This window comes from Engystomops pustulosus, chromosome 1 (assembly GCF_040894005.1).
Source record: "Engystomops pustulosus chromosome 1, aEngPut4.maternal, whole genome shotgun sequence".
NCBI classification, from domain to species: domain Eukaryota; kingdom Metazoa; phylum Chordata; class Amphibia; order Anura; family Leptodactylidae; genus Engystomops; species Engystomops pustulosus.
In genome coordinates this window covers 62,470,678-62,487,309 of record NC_092411.1, presented here as the reverse complement: position 1 = coordinate 62,487,309, position 16,632 = coordinate 62,470,678, and the positions used below count along the sequence as shown (strand labels likewise).

Genomic DNA, 16,632 nt, shown 5'->3' with positions numbered 1-16,632 from the left:
TACTGTTATTGAGAGACACCTTACGCTCTATAACTATGCATTCAATGATAGCTGTCAGAACCAAATTATAACAAATCCAAGACCTCTGATCAGTAAATAGACAAAACGTAGATGGAAACTACTGAACTGAAACTTCTCTGAGAAACATATACAGTATACCAATCTCATTGGCTTCTCCACCTCTTTAGGTGGGTTGTCCAGGAATACAAAAAAAGGAATTTATTTTGAATACCATTGTTGTCCATGGCCCCTGTGCTTTGAAATGCAATTGATCACAGACTTGAAATATTACTGTAGTTTACTTTTTGAGATTAATAGCACTGCCATAGGTATATCTCGGGAGTGGGGGATTGCCGAGGGTGCCATAGGGGGTCCATAATGTGTATTTGCCCTATTAAAAGAGATCAGTGCAATGAACAATACATTAATGTTGGGTGTGAGGGCTGGTACTGATTTTTCATTGGGATCCAACAATGTTCCACCTCTGAGCGTTGCGTCCTAACTGTGGCAATTTTCTTGATTGTTAATATTTTTAAGACATGAAACATAAATTTTCTTTTATAGTCGAAGTAAAAGTTGAAGTTGTTCTACCTGAAAAGGAAAGGGAAAAGGAAGAAATGTCTCCCAATGGGAAAGCCAGTCCTCTTGCCTACAAGGCCAATGGGACAACTCGACATTATCATCATGAGGAAAGACCTATTAACCTTAATCCATACACAAATCCAAAAGATATGGTGGAAGCCTCTGTGTGCCATGTCAAAGACCTGGAAAATGGCCAGTATGTGCTTCATAACTTGTTTATCATTTGCTCTTCTGTTATTTTCTTACTGGTGTCATGGTATATGACCTAAAAAGCTAAGTTTACTTGTATGCCACATACTAATTAAGGATGACATATATATATACAGTAATTAATATCATATATTATACTATGACTATGTATTTAGTTCAACTATTAATATTTATCATGAAAAGTAAATAAAATCTATACTGAAAAATGCACAATTTACCTAAAAGTCTGTTATATTCAATGAAATTTATGCGCTAGTCATGTGACCGCCAGATGAATGTATACTATGTAAAATATTACTATTGCTAATGATGTTTTATGTGTTTCTAGGATGCGGGAAGTTGACTTGGGATGTGGTAAAGCTTTGCTTATTAAGCAGAATGGAGAGTACTATGCAATGGGGCACAAGTGCCCACATTACGGAGCGCCACTAGTGAAAGGTTGGGAACTTTAAAAGTCTGTCTTTTTTGAAGTTATATTATATAAACTATTTAACTTTTGGGTAAATGTAAAATATCAGCAAATAAATCTAGACAATGTGCATTCATTTTTGTGCACACGTATCCAATTTGAAGATTTGTTTTGTGCTGAAATTTAATGGACGTTGCATCATGTCAACTTTCTGTTGCAGATCTGATACAGATTTCCTTTCAATGGGTTGGCCACTTAACCTCATGTTTTTTGTAATGTGTGTGTAAGTGTGGGGGGCAGGATATTAGGTAATTTACCTAAATACATCTATTAGTTCTGCACCACTTTCTTGATATGTGAAGTGAAGCCTCCTGTCTTTTACCTCATCAGTCGAACATTCCTGTCCATAAAATGGCTGCAGATGGAGGGTCATGTGATCTCCATCTGTTCATGAACAATCGCCAGTTCAGAAATCACATGACCCTTCATCTGCGGCCATTGTATGCAGCCTGTATGCCTGAATTTTTGGTGCAGAGATAGGAATTGAGACTATTTCCCCCTCAACGCCACGTATGTGGGGAGGGTGTCAGGTGTGAGCACTAGACATAGGTGCAGGCCCTTGCTATAGTACAATTCTACACCAGGCAGATTCTAGCGTAGAACTGTGATGGACACACAATAGTTTGCCATCCTCACTGGATATATAAAGAGTCAAGAGCCTCTACATGTATGCAGTGCAGCCTGTGGGACGGTGCCAACATCAAGATTAAATCTGCCTTAAGTGTTTATATTTGGCACAGTTAGGATATATTTAGACAGAATTCCATGTTGGTGACTTGTTGTATTACGTTTTTGTTGTCCCTCAGAAAGTCCTTATTGGCTTTGTAGAAGGAAAAATGTAAATGTTTACGCTGTTATACTGTTTGTGACCCGTCTGTCATTAGAGGGTGAGCACCCTGGCCGCAAATGTAGGCAGAGATAGGAATTGCTCTGTCATTTGTGGTCCACGTGGCCAGCACATGTATAAGGGTTGTAGATGACAACAACTGTGGACATGAACCCATAAACTGGTGGTATGTGCTAGCCACTGAAAAAATTGGCAAGCACACAGCTCCAAAAAAGGTGTGTGGGCATGAGGGTCCTTAGGTTTCATGCACATGAACACTGTTGTTTGTGGGCCACAAACATGGGAACATGATCCCATGATTTTGGCCCATGTGTCATCGGCAGCTGAGCACCAGTCAATTGTCAATGACATTAGAAAAAAGTCTGCCACAAAATCAAAAAAGAAATAATAATAATCTTTATTTATATAGCGCCATCAAATTCCGTAGCGCTTTACAAATCATAGGGGACATATACAAGTATAATACTACATTACAGAGTACAAACATACCACATACTCGAGTATAAGCTGACCCGGGTATAAGCTGAGACCCCTAATTTAACACAAAAAACTGGAAAAACCTATTGACTCAAGTATAAGCCGAGGGTGGGAAATGCATTGGTCACAGCCACCCCAGTATATAACCTGCCTACCCCCCCCCAGTGTAAAGTCTGACAGTCCCCCATAGTATATAGCCTGACAGCCCCCGTAGTATATAGCCGACCAGCCTCTTTAGAATATAACCTGCCAGCCCCTGTAGTATATAGCCTGACAGCCATGGTAGTAAATAGCCTGCCAGCCCCTGTAGTAAAAAGCCTGCCAGCCCCTGTAGTAAAAAGCCTGCCAGCCCCTGTAATATACAGCCATCCCCCATAGTATATAGGCAGACAGCCCCTGTAGTATATAGCAAGCATGCCCCTATAGTATATAGCCAGCAAGCCTCAGTAGTATATAGCCAGCGAGTCCCTTTTGAATGTAGGCTGCCAGCCCCTGTAGAATATAGCCTGCCAGCCCCCTGTAGTGTATAGCCTGCCAGTCCCTGTAGTATATAGCCTGCCAGCCCCTATATCATATAGCCTGCCAGCCCCCCTGTAGTATATAGCCTGCCAGCCCCCCTGTAGTATATAGCCTGCCAGTCCCTGTAGTATATAGCCTGCCAGCCCCTTGTAGTATATAGCCTGCCAGCCCCTGTAGTATATAGCCTGCCAGCCCCTGTAGTATATAGCCTACCAGCCCCCTGCAGTATATAGGCTGCAGCCCCCCACCCCCCAGTATATAGCCTGAAGTCCTGGCTCCAATATAAAACCTGTGGGAAAAAAAGTGTACTCAACTGCCGACACCCCCTGGCAGGTCCTCTTCTATACACCGATGCGTACACATTTTGCTTTTTTCTTGACTCATATGGAACAATAGGAGGGAGTGTGATAGGCTTGCCTAAAGAGATGGGGTTTTAAGAGCATGTTTGAAACTTTGGATACAACTTGCTCAATCTTTTGCGGCCTAGACAGTTTGCTCACGCACAGGGTTATGGGCATGAGCCAATAACGTTCAAAGTCATCTTACCCTCAGTGCCTATAACCATAACCTCTTATCTCTTGGATACATATGGATTACTTTTGACACTTGTTTTATCTACTAGAGGATAAAATGCCAAAGTTTACAAGATATAATGATCATTGCCAAATCAAAGTTGAATTATATTATGAAGTGAAAGATTTCACCAATGTAAGCAATTTGTATACAGGGACAGTCTGGCTTGTAGCCCACATGTAATGACAGTGCACATTCCTGTATAAGCTGGGCAGTGCTATCTTGTTGCCAGTTCTTTGTTGTCATAATGTGACTCATCTGTTTCCGCTGTGCAGGTGTGCTTTCTAGAGGCAGAGTGCGCTGTCCCTGGCATGGTGCATGCTTTAATATTGCAACTGGTGATATTGAAGATTTCCCTGGGCTTGATGGTCTGCCAAAATTTCAGGTATAATATATACATTATTCTATATAAACCCTTATGGGACTCAGACCTGTTTCTGAGTTTTTTTTGTTTTTTATTCCCCAATCAAAAAGCCATTTTTTTAAATATTTTTCTGTGTACCGAGCTGTTTGAGGTCTTCTTTTCTGCCTAAGAAATTGTTCCTCCTAGTGTTAGTTTGCAGCATTTTCTTGTAGGCTCTGTATTTATTTACAGCTTTCATTGTGCACACCAAATGACACCTCTCTTTTTTAATCTTTGGGTCGGTTTGATCATGGAGATACTAAATTATGTTTTAGTAGATTTAAAAAAAATTAATCTTTGGAACAAAAAATAAAAATGTTCCTGTTTTTTTTGTAACAAAGCTGTGTCATTTTTGTGGAACTAGCATATCTTTTCATTTATATCAATTTGGCTCCTAAATGATCTTTTCATCACTTTTTATTAAAATTTTTATGGGTGGCAAAATGGCTAAAACGTTCTGATTCATTCATTTGGATGCTATCCACCAACAGTGGGGCACATTTACTAAGGGTCCTCAGCCGCGAATCCGTCGGTTTTTTCCCGAATATTTCCTCTTTGCGCTGTATTTCACGGGATTGTGGCGCACGCGATCGATTTTTTGGCACAATCGCGCCGACTTTCGCGCGACAGAAATCGGGGGGCGTGGCCACCGGACAACCCGAAGGATTCGGAAAAACCGCAGAATTTAAAAAGCCATTTGTGTCGCAAGATCAAGCACTCACATACACCAGAAAAAAGCAGGTGAACTCCAGCGGACCTCGGCGCAGCAGCGACACCTGGTGAATATCGGCGCACGGACCTTAGTGAATCCCGGCAGAATCCGAATCAGCGTCGGAGAACCCGCCGCTGGATCGCGACTGGACCGGGTAAGTAAATGGGGCAGATTTACTTACCCGGTCCATTCGCGATCCAGCGGCGCGTTCTCTGCGCTGGATTCGGGTGCATCCGGGATTTAATAAGGAAGTTCCTCCGCCGTCCACCAGGTGGCGCTGCTGCGCTGAAAAGCATCCGAACGCGCCGGAATTCACCGAGGCCGGCTGAGTGAAGGTAAGCGCGTCCCGAGCGACACATTTTCCGTTTTTAAATGTGACGGTTTTTCCGAATACGTCGGGTTTTCGTTCGGCCACGCCCCCCGATTTCCATCGCGCGCATGCTGGCGCCGATGCGCCACAATCCGATCGCGTGCGCCAAAATCCCGGGGCAATTCAGGTACAATCGGCGCAAATCAGAAATATTCGGGTAACACGTCGGGAAAACGCGAATCGGGCCCTTAGTAAATGACCCCCAATGTGCCCCATTGTGTTCACGACACAATGGGGGTCATTTACTAAGGGCCCGATTCGCGTTAACCCGACGTGTTACCCGAATATTTCCGATTTGCGCCGATTGTACCTGAATTGCCCCGGGATTTTGGCGCACGCAATCGGATTGTGGCGCATCAGTGCCGGCATGCAAGCGACGGAAATCGGGGAGCGTGGGCGAACGAAAACCCGATGTATTCGGAAAAACCGCCGCATTTAAAAACCGAAAATGTGTCGCTTGGGAAGCGCTTACCTTCACCTGGTCCAGCTCGGTGTATTCCAGTGTGTTCCGATGCTTTTCAGCGCAGCAGCGCCACCTGGTGGACGGCGGAGGAACTACCTTCATAAATCCCGTCCGGACCTGAATCCTGTTCAGAGAACGCGCCGCTGGATCGCGAATGGACCGGGTAAGTAAATCTGCCCCAATATTTTTATATTTTGATAGTTAGGGCATTTTGGGACACAGGGATACTTAACATGTTTATGATTTAACACTAGGGTGTCTGATCACTAATACATGATTTATTGCAATACTACTCTGATAATGAACGATAACAGTCATTATAGCCATTACATATAAGGCTTCATGACAGGCCTAGGAGTCCATGCTGCCATTGAAATCAAATCTTTTTCTCAAGATACAATGTTACTTAAATTAAATGTAACATGGTAAAATATCAACTATGGTGGACTAAACAAAGATGAAAACAATACTTTTTGCTGTGTGTTTTTTTCTTTTGTCTTGATATTTTTTTGTGTACTGTAGGTTAAAATAGAAAAGGAAAGAGTATATATTCGAGCAAGCAAACAGGCAAGTATTCTACATTATCACATTTTTACTAATTTGTAAAATTACAGGTAGAGTAGAGCACAACTTTTTTTGGTCCAAGGGGCACATACTACAGCACTAGTAACCACAACTACAGAAACATCAACTACGACAGGACAGCACATAATACCATCCCGGAAATAATAAGTACCAAAGTACAGCATTGAATTTTCCCGAAATCAGACAAATGTTTCATTCAGACAAAAACAGTACAGAACCCACACCAGACAATAAATAATATAGACCAAAGAATTAAAATGTAGACCCCCCCCCCCTCATACCAGGCATTAAAAATGCAGAGCCCAGATCAGGCAAGGTCTGCTTGGCAGAACGATGCAAGCCGACGGCTGCATTGGGACGGATTTTGTGCATTCTAGATGAAAAGTATTGTTTATTATGCTAATTAATTAGGATTTTTAACACTTTGGAAATGGTGAACTATTCTGAGGTCATCTATATGAGATTGGTGTAATCTTACTTCTGGCTACACCACTGATCATTTGATTGAAGAGGGTGCCACAATGCTCTATCCAGTCTCCAGCATTGTTAATAAGAGTCTAATTGGAGGGAGCCCACCTGGTAGATAAGCATGTGCTTGTCAATGTGCTCTGGTAGCCCCTTGGAGTTTGAACAGCATGGATAGATGATATGTTTTGATTACCATACAGTGTTATATGTTAACAATTTATACTACATTTGTCTTCCATAGGCTCTACAGTCACAAAGAAGGACCAAAGTGATGGCCAAGTGCATAGCACTAAGCAACTACAGTACAGCAATTACTAACATGCTCATCATTGGAGCAGGTAAATTCTGATCATATGCAGAAAATCACAAAAATAAGAGTCTATTTTCTCAAATAAATGTTGTCCTTTTTCTATAGGTCCTGCTGGGTTAGTATGTGCAGAAACCCTGAGACAAGAGGGCTTTTCAGATAGGATTGTGATATGTACTTCTGAGAAGTATCTACCATATGATCGATCCAAATTAAGCAAAGTATGTATCAACAATATTAGTATCTGGTATCTTTAATTGTTTGCATTGAGTGTTTGGTAGTACTAACGTTACATTACCATTTTTGAAAGGGGTTGTACCAAGTTTGATTGTTATCCCCCCCTTTACACAGGGTAGGGGATAACAATCTGATTGACCTTGTTTTCCATCCATTAGTTAAAACCCCTGTTCTCATGATCAATGGGAGTCCACTTTTGTGACCGGTCAAGGTTCCAGCAGTCAGACCCCCAAATGATCACAAGAATGGACCGCCCCTTATCACTGATTGATGAAGTGGCAGGTAGAACATGCCTCCGGCCATTCCAGTACCATGGGAGTGTTAGAAATTGCCAAGCCAATTCTTGACTATTTATGACCCTCTATGTCTCTCTCATGGACAGTGAATAGGATTCCCAGAGATAGTCCAGCATTTTGCTTTGCTATTTCAGACACTCCAACTGTGACTGGAGCGACAGGATGCACAAGCCATCTTTTCCAGCAAGTAGTGAGAACGGGACACTATTCTCGTGATCGGTGGGGATTCACTCTAGTAATTGGTGGGGGTCCCAAAAATGGACCCACTTAAGCATTTTCAACATTTATACAGTTTTTAAAATGTTAAGGAAAGATATTATTGATTGTTTTTGTTGTATACTGTAGTAACCTTGTTTATGTATCTATATCTAGTCAATGGATTCTCAGGCGGAACAGATTTTGCTTAGGTCTAAAGAATTTTTCCATACATATGACATTGAAGTTCTTACTGAATCACAGGTAAGAAATTTAGATAATATAATCTTGTAATAAATTGAACGTATATCTATGTAAGCCCATGTGCCGTATGGGAAATTTGGCCCTAGTTCTGTTAGTTGATGATTCATTGATATGGAACTACAAGACTAGTTGATTACATTTTCTTTGAAACATGTAGATCCAACTTCTCTTAAATTCACATTGTGCAGAATTGATTTCAGGTTGTCAACGTTGACACGAAGAGCAAGATGGTTGTGTTCAAGGATGGCTTTCGAATGGAATACAACAAGCTGCTCATTGCTACAGGAAGCACGTGAGTTCAATACCTTATGTGTCACTAATATAGTGCAGACTTAATAATATAACACATAGGGGGGGATGTAACAATGTGTCTCAGGTTCCGGCAGTTTCTAGATGGAAAACACTAGTCTTTTGCTGCGCCAGATTTATCCCTGTGATGATGAATTCTGGTGCAGGATAAGACTGTCGGTTCTTCTTTAGACCTACTTTTAGTCTTTTTAAACTGTGCATCAGAATTTTGGGCACACGGAAGTTTTCCTGAAAACCACACCCCTTTATCACAAGGTCACGCCCATTTCCCCAGAGGTCACGCCCTATATTTGGACAAGTCGGAAAACTGCCGAAAAATGGTCTAAAAACCTTGATAACTGTGGTGCAAGGCATTTTAGACAGTGTTTTTGGCGCAAAACCACCAGAATTGTGGCACAAGTGCATTAATAAATCCCCCCATATTGTCCATTTCCACATGTGACCGCACCCTTAGACTTTTCTCATGCAGCCATGTCCCTCCTGATATGAAGAGATGATGTCAGAACCAGCAGAGTGAAAAGATTCAGAACGCAATTGTAATTGGCTCAGGACTGACATCATGGGGCACATTTACTTACACGGTCCTGTCCCGATCCCTGACCTGGACGGTCCGACGAAAATGAAGTCTGGCACGATTCACAAAGCTTGTGCGCCAGAGTTCCTGCATCCGTCGCTTCCCCGCCGGGGTCCGTCTGAGTTCACCTTCTTCTTCCCCGTGCTTGTAAGTGCGTGTCTTGCTACACAATTTGAAATGTTAAATCCTACGCGTAGTCCGAATCCGTCGGGTTGTCCTCCAGCCACGCCCCCCAATTTGCGTCGTATGAAAGTTGGCGCCGATGTGCCAAAATCCGATAGTGTGCGCCAAAATCCCCTGTTAAATGCGGCGCAAAACGGAAATCGTCGGTAAACCCAACAAAAATGCACTCCGCAGACCCTTAGTAAATGAGCCCCCATCTGTTCATACATAGGAGGGACATGCCTGCATGAGAAAAGTCTATGGGCGTGGTCACACGTGGCGCTAGCATTGCATTTACCTAGCAAAGCTAGAAACCAGGGGACTGGCCCTAGCCTGATCACAAATGCGTATCGGTAAACAGCACCAAGTGTCTGGTATTGTTTAAATGCAAGACACCTGGTGCTGGGTACCGATCGCGCGCGTTTAACTGCAAAAGCATATGTGATGGGGCCAGGGCTCGCCTGCTGGGCACTAGTATTGCCTCAAATTCAAATCTAGTGCCCTGTATGACTGCGTGCTCTAACTAGGAGAAGGTTATAAATTGAATAGGAGCAGTTCCCTAAGTGAAGGAATGATATTGCAGAATGAAGCAAGTTATAATTTTTAAAAATTAAAATAACCATTAATATTGGTAAAAACTGTTTTTTTTACCTGTAAAAAAAGCATTTATTGCCCTTAAGCTGCGAAAGAAAGTAATTACGTGTGGTAACGAGTTGATTTTTCACAGTCCCAAGACTTTGACATGTAAAGGAAAAGAACTTGATAATGTATTCACCATACGAACACCTGAAGATGCCAATAGGGTGGTAAAACTGGCAACCAGCAGGAACGCTGTCATCGTGGGGGCATCCTTCTTGGGTAAGCTTATCAGTGAAATGCAAAATATCACATTTGCAGAATTTATTAATAGGTTCAATAAAAAGGATGTAGCAAGAATAAAAAATAATGAAAAAACTGGGATAATGAATAAAACATTTGAAATCCTTGACCATTCCAGTGACAATGCTCCTCACACATGAAAGCTATGGGAAATCACTGGCCTCAGTGGTGACAGTGCAGGTAAGACACATCATCATTGCTGGCAAGTAAATAAGGACCAGTGAGGGGGCACAAGAGCATAGTCACTGGGGTGGTAGAGGATTTAACATATGCTGCAAATAAATACCTGCCCCCTCCTCCAAGTATACATGATCCTTATATGATTTCTAGGATAAAATAGGTTTCTGTATGGAGACACCTCCTATGGCGCTTCACAGACTGCATGTGGCTGAAGAGTATCCATGTCACCATAGAGACACATTGTGTAATAGGATGTGCAAATGTTTTCCTGGAGCTTGATTTTTACAAAGTTATTCTGTCCCCTTCATTGTGCTGTTCTGTTCTATAATGATCTAATAGACCAGTAGCCAAGTTTAGAAAATCTTCTAGTGTTTTTCATACTGTCTGGTATGTAATGATTTCTTTTCATTGATGTACCTCCATTTATTAGGCATGGAAGTGGCGGCCTATTTATGTGAAAAAGCTCACTCTGTCTCTGTCGTAGAATTGGAGAACATTCCTTTTAAGAAATTTTTAGGAGAAAAGGTTGGACTGGCAATTATGAAGGTACAGCGACAATAATAATAATAATAATAATAATAATAATAATAATAATAATTGTGTGTCCTAGATCAAACTAAAAATAATGACAAAAATACAAAATACATTTGGTGCCACCATCAAATGAGCATGGTGGTGTCTGAATTCAGTCCGGATGACACAGGTCATGTAATGTTGAATTTCAGTATACATTCATTCCTGATCTAAGATGAGATGAGAATAGAGATCACTTGTATGAGGGAAGTCAGGAGGAATATAAAAAAGTTTAAAAATAACACTGCTATGAGTAGTGATAGGCTGCAGTGTTCATGTATCATAGAAGTGCTGACACCACTCCAGCTTCGGTATCCAGAGTCTGCAGGTGACAGGAGCTGCTGCAGTGAACTGGAGGGGAGAAGAGAGCTGAGTATGAGATCCTGGTTATCTTTTAACGCCCCCTCCTGTGTTAACAAATATGTTAATCCTGGTCAAACCCTAAGGACCAAAGTCATAATAACAAACAGTAAGTAGCTGAGGATGCATTTCTTGTAGTCCTCAGGGATCATTTATCTTTGGTCGAGAAATTTGTCTTTTTCTTTTACCTTGGGGGAGGGGGTCCAGTTTGTTTGATTTATCTTAGAAGATGTTAAGACATTTTTGAGCAACCTCTTTTAATATTTTCCCTACGCCAGCAGGAGAGTGTGACTTTTTGCACCATTTGTACAAAATTTTGTTACTTTTGTAAACATGAACATCTGTATCCCTACGATAAGAAGAAACAGAGTAAAACTCAGGATCTACAAACTTTGCTTGTGTGTCGCCAAAAAAAAGTGCAAATCTACAAATATGTGAATTGCAAAGAAAGAGACAAGATTGTGATAAATCCTTTCTCTTGCGTTATAGTATAATAGTAGATAACTTTGGTAAAGGACACAGATCAAGTCCAACCTATAGGAATAAACAAATGCTTTATCCCCATAACCCATAATAACCAACAACCTCCTGCGGCAGAGAGTTCCATAGTCTCACTGCTCTTACAGTAAAGAACCTTTGTCTGTGTTGATGGTAAAATCGCCTCTCCTCTATGTGTAGAGGATGCCCCCTTGTCCTGGTCACAGGTCCAGGTACAAAAAGATCTCTGGAAAGATCTTTCCTTAGCATTACAGTTAGTGCATTACCTTACATTTTGCCATTTTATTACCCATTTTCCCCTCAATCCTCCAGCATTCACAAATCCTTCTTTAATATTATACTATCTGCCTCTGTATTAATTACTTCACAGAGCTTAGTATCATCTACAAAAATTGAAACTCTACTGGGCAAACCCTCTATGAGTTAATTCATAAAAATATTAAAAAGATATGGTCCCAATACTAACCCCTTTGGCACTCGACTGGTAACTTCAACCCAATCTGAGAAAATAGCATCAATGATGACATTCTGTCATTAATGCTATTTTCTCAGATTGGTTTGAAGTTACCAGTGGAGTGCCAAATGGGACAGTATTAGGATCACTTTTTTAATATTTCTATGTCTTGTCTTGTCAATTTCTAACCCAAATACACATGGGTTCCTCCAGTTCCAGCAGTCTCATTTTAAGCACCAACCTTTATGCTACATTGTATCGAATGCCCAGGAAAAGTCTAGATACACAACGTCCATATCTTCCCCCAGGTCCAGTCTAGAACTTACCTGCGTATCAAAACTGATCATATAAGTCTCCAAGGACAACTGAAGTTAAAGGGAACCTGTCACCAGGAATGTGATTTTTAGATTGTGGCAGGTCCAATAGACTATGCTTTGATGATTTTAAAAATGCTATGGCATGTTTTTTTTCACAGGACCTGTTTAGAATATTTTTGAAAATGTCCCATTTTACAGGTGCTTATTTGCTTCAGATTTGTTTATCATGTAAATAGTAAGTTTATACTTTGGAAACAGGAAAAATGGCAAGTGTCTAGGGGACTTTGAGAAGCGCTAGGTTTTATTTTTACGGCACTAGGTTATTGAAAACACCCTTTTATGGCTGTACTACTAGGGCTTATGAAAAAAGGTGATTTTTGAAAATATTTTATTTTCCTCTTAGTTGTTTGAAAGCAACAGAGTGAAGTTTTACATGCAAACAGAAGTTTCTGAGCTAAGGGAACAAGAAGGAAAGGTAAATAAAAATGCTATCTATATGTCTATCTATCTAGAAAGTAGTAAAGTTCAAGTCAGCACAGTTTAGCAGAAAAACTCCTCAGAAGGAGGGGTGCAGCGCCCCCATAGGTCCTGGCTTGGTCCTCTATAGACAAAAAAAGCAGCACTCCAGGATTCCAGATTCAAAGCAGGGTGATCTTTATTGAATTAGTGGCCACTTGTTCAATAAAGATCACCCTGCTTTGAATGTGGAACCCTTGAGTGCTGTCCGCTTTTTACTTTTTTAAATCTATCTATTTATCTCTCTGTCATCTATTTATCTATCTCTATCTATCTATCTATCTATCTATCTATCTATCTATCTATCTATCTATCTATCTCTGTCATCTATCTATCTCTCTGTCATCTATCTATCTATCTGTCATCTATCTCTCTGTCATCTATCTATCTATCTATCTATCTATCTATCTATCTATCTATCTATCTATCTATCTGTCATCTATCTCTCTGTCATCTATCTCTCTGTCATCTATCTATCTATCTATCTATCTATCTATCTATCTATCTCTCTTGTCATCTATCCATCTATCTATCTATCTGTCATCTATATCTCTGTCATCTATCTATCTATCTATCTCTCTCTCTTCTATCTTTGTATTTTAATATGAACCCTAAACCAAAGACTTCATTTTCTTTTTTTGCAGCCTGCAAAGGAGTCTAGCATTATTTCTGAGGTCTCTGTTCTTCCTTCTTTTATTGCACTTAGCAAAATCTAATGTCTTGTTTTTTTTACAATATGGCAATGGATACATGTTTGGCTTTCACATATAAAGCACATATGGTACTTCATTCCTTTTACCCTCCACTCCTTGTTTTGACTTAAAACCTGCATCAAAATGTTAGGTCATTGTACCCTTATATTTAAAATGGGTTCAATTTCTGCTTTTCAGCTGAAAGAAGTGGTGCTAAAGAGTGGAAAGGTTCTAAGGGCTGATGTTTGTGTCATTGGCATAGGTAAGGTATACCCACTAGAAAGTTATACTGAACTGTCTGATTTCTATCTCTAAATTGTATTCATTCAGGGCCTGACAACTGGCCCTGCAATGGTCAGCTGTTTCTACCTATAGCGTATTGTATAGTGACTGTGCTCCCATCAACTACTGGTGACACATTGGGGCTTATTTATTAAGGTATTTCCGTTGGGTTTTTCTGACGTTTTCGAGTATTGCGCTGGGGATCGCAGCATGCAATCGGATTTTGGCGCATCGGTGCCGGCTTTCATGCGACACAAATCGGGGGTCGGGCCATCGGACGATCCGACGGATTTGGACAACGCGCGGGATTTATGATTTCAAATTGTGTCGCAAGACAGGCACATACATACACCTGGAAAAAGAAGGTGAACTCCGGCGGACCTGAGCGGGGAAGCAATACATGCAGGATCTCGGACGCGCAATCTTGGTGAATCGTGCCGGACTTCATCCTTGTCGGACAGTCCGGTTCAGGGATCGCGACAGGACCGGGTAAGTAAATGTGCCCCATTATCTACATGCTGTGACTTGAATTTACGGTGCAAAATGATCCGTTTTGAAGGAGGGTGGGCCCCCAAACTAAATTATATGATGGACCCAAGAAACCCCAGACGGACACTGTATTCTCATCCCAGCATTACTGTATACAACATATTCAATCTTACTAATCTGAATTTAGTAGAAGTGAATGGAAAGAACAGTGCATGAGTAAATCCCTTGCACCAGGCAGGATGGTGTCAGAGGTACAGAGAAATAGGTACAGAGAGTTGTCAGACCATTTATATTACCATAAATGTTTAAAATGAGAATAAACACCCCTGAGAAATAACAATGAATACACTTTGCTGTATGGCTGTTAAAGCTGAAACTAACTACTAAAAAATATTTTATTTTAGGAGCAAGCCCAACTACAGGTTTTCTAAAACAGAGTGGTGTTACCATTGATTCCAAAGGATACATTCCTGTTAACAAGGTAAAAAAATATCGTTTTTGGAATTTTTAAATATTTAACATAACGTGGAAGAGATTTACTTAGCACAGAGAAACTCTGGTTTCTCTGTAGCACCCTTGGTGCTTTTAGTATTTACATGGCAAACGTTGAAATATGTGATAAAACCCAGTGTAAATTAATCCCAATGGGATTAAGTCTTGAAGCAAATGCCCACATTACACAAGGAAGGAACACAGGATCTGCAGGATCAGCAGGATTATACAATACAACACAACTTTATTGATCCCCTGGGGGGAAATTCCTTTGTGTATACTGTCCAGGCATAATGTTACATACATTTAGAGATAGGCTTATGTGTTACAGACACGGTTACATACATATGCTACATATGTTGTTAGAGACATATTATATACATGCTTTACTAGCAATGTTATGTTGCATTTATGAGACTTGCTTGTCACATACTTGCTTAATATTACTAGTTACTTAATTACATACATACAAACGTTAACAACTTAACAAGGTAAACAAGCAACACATTATATCACAGACTACATAAGGTTTGGCGGGACATGCATGGAAATAACAGTAATATACAATAAGTCATGGGGTACAGGACTGTTAACAACCAGTGGGGGGAGATTGTTGGTGGTGTTGGTGTAGCTTACGGTGTAATGGTGGAACAGCTTTAGTTGAGTGATGCTGGGAGCTGCTTTGGTGGCGCCAAGTGCCTGCACCTTAAGCAGCCTGTTTCAGGCGCCTCCAAAACCGCTTTGTAGACCATTCGACCTATCTGGTGCTGGGACTCCGGACGATGCAATCCGATTTCACCTGTTACTGCCGTTCATTGGCTGTCGTTGGTAACGGCGCTCTCTTGCAAAAGTTGGGTGATCCGGAGCAATGTTAGTGCAAAATCTTTCCATGTGCCACCACTGATGTCATTGATGAACTAAGCAGGAGGGGACCCTGAGTGCTTGTTGGTGCCATCTTGGAGCTGCATGTGGCCGGTGTTTTTGCTGTTGGGGTCCACTGGTGGTACCTCACTGGCTGAGCTGGTGGCTCACAGCATTCCCTATCCATGTGGGTCCTTGGGCTGGTGCTCATCGCATGTGGTATGGTCTCGTGATGAAGAACTGGGTGATGTGTCACGGGGTATCTGCTCCCCTTTATGTGGATCCTGCGGTTGTCCTTGGTTGCATTTGCCGGGTTCCAGCAATGCGGAGGCACGTTGGGGATCTAGCAATGTGTCGGCAGTGGATTGTTCCCATCACTGGCTACACATGGGTCTTGGGCAGCGATATGTCGCATGTGGAATCACTCTCTGTCCGGCTGGCTGCAAGCGGGATCATTCTCTGTCCGGCTGGATGCACGCTCATATGGGAGCAGGTCCATGCCAGAATCATGCACACAGGGCAGCTGGCTTTTGGCGCACCTGAGTCAAACGCCTCTCGTATGGCAGGGGATCGCAGTTGGTCTAGTGTCCTAAACTGCCTCGGCTGGTTCTCTATAAACTGTGATCAGAACTGCTGCAAAATGTATGGAGCAATTACAACATGTTTGTTCATCAACTTCCTTGATGTTTTTTGCTCCAGCTCATCTGAAAGATTTTTTGTAAAACTTTCTTGGCTTTCAATCTTTCCCGTGTGCTGTACATTGATTGCTTTTTATCAGCATGTGGATTGGATTTGTTAAAAAACCTTTACTTTGCTGCAACTGTTTATAATGACAAGATAGCCACCATCAAATATGGATATTTTTTGGATATTTTTTTATCATTTTTTCTGTAGATGATTATGAAGGTAGGCATCTTGCCTGATCTGATGCTTTGTTAATGGCGATTAGATATTTGCTTAAAAGCAGTCACCTACACTTTCTGTATTCTTGTCACTAGAGGGAGACATAGAAAGGGA

At 41.3% G+C, this 16,632-nt stretch overlaps 1 protein-coding gene across 4 annotated transcripts in view; it reads left to right on the top strand.

The window, feature by feature from the left end:
* AIFM3 (AIF family member 3) overlaps positions 1 to 16,632 on the top strand; it is a 49,378-nt gene that overhangs the window by 22,028 nt on the left and 10,718 nt on the right. For 2 of the 4 annotated variants that reach the window (XM_072141857.1, XM_072141864.1), the window contains exons 3-16: positions 565 to 778; positions 1,121 to 1,230; positions 3,953 to 4,062; positions 6,148 to 6,192; positions 6,920 to 7,016; positions 7,094 to 7,206; positions 7,891 to 7,977; positions 8,178 to 8,269; positions 9,750 to 9,880; positions 10,512 to 10,627; positions 12,687 to 12,758; positions 13,444 to 13,473; positions 13,690 to 13,753; positions 14,667 to 14,743. In XM_072141857.1, the coding sequence (XP_071997958.1) occupies positions 565 to 778; positions 1,121 to 1,230; positions 3,953 to 4,062; positions 6,148 to 6,192; positions 6,920 to 7,016; positions 7,094 to 7,206; positions 7,891 to 7,977; positions 8,178 to 8,269; positions 9,750 to 9,880; positions 10,512 to 10,627; positions 12,687 to 12,758; positions 13,444 to 13,473; positions 13,690 to 13,753; positions 14,667 to 14,743 (1,358 nt within the window). The remainder of the gene's footprint in view (positions 1 to 564; positions 779 to 1,120; positions 1,231 to 3,952; positions 4,063 to 6,147; positions 6,193 to 6,919; positions 7,017 to 7,093; positions 7,207 to 7,890; positions 7,978 to 8,177; positions 8,270 to 9,749; positions 9,881 to 10,511; positions 10,628 to 12,686; positions 12,759 to 13,443; positions 13,474 to 13,689; positions 13,754 to 14,666; positions 14,744 to 16,632) is intronic. The other 2 variants (XM_072141874.1, XM_072141884.1) reach the window with 1 other exon arrangement.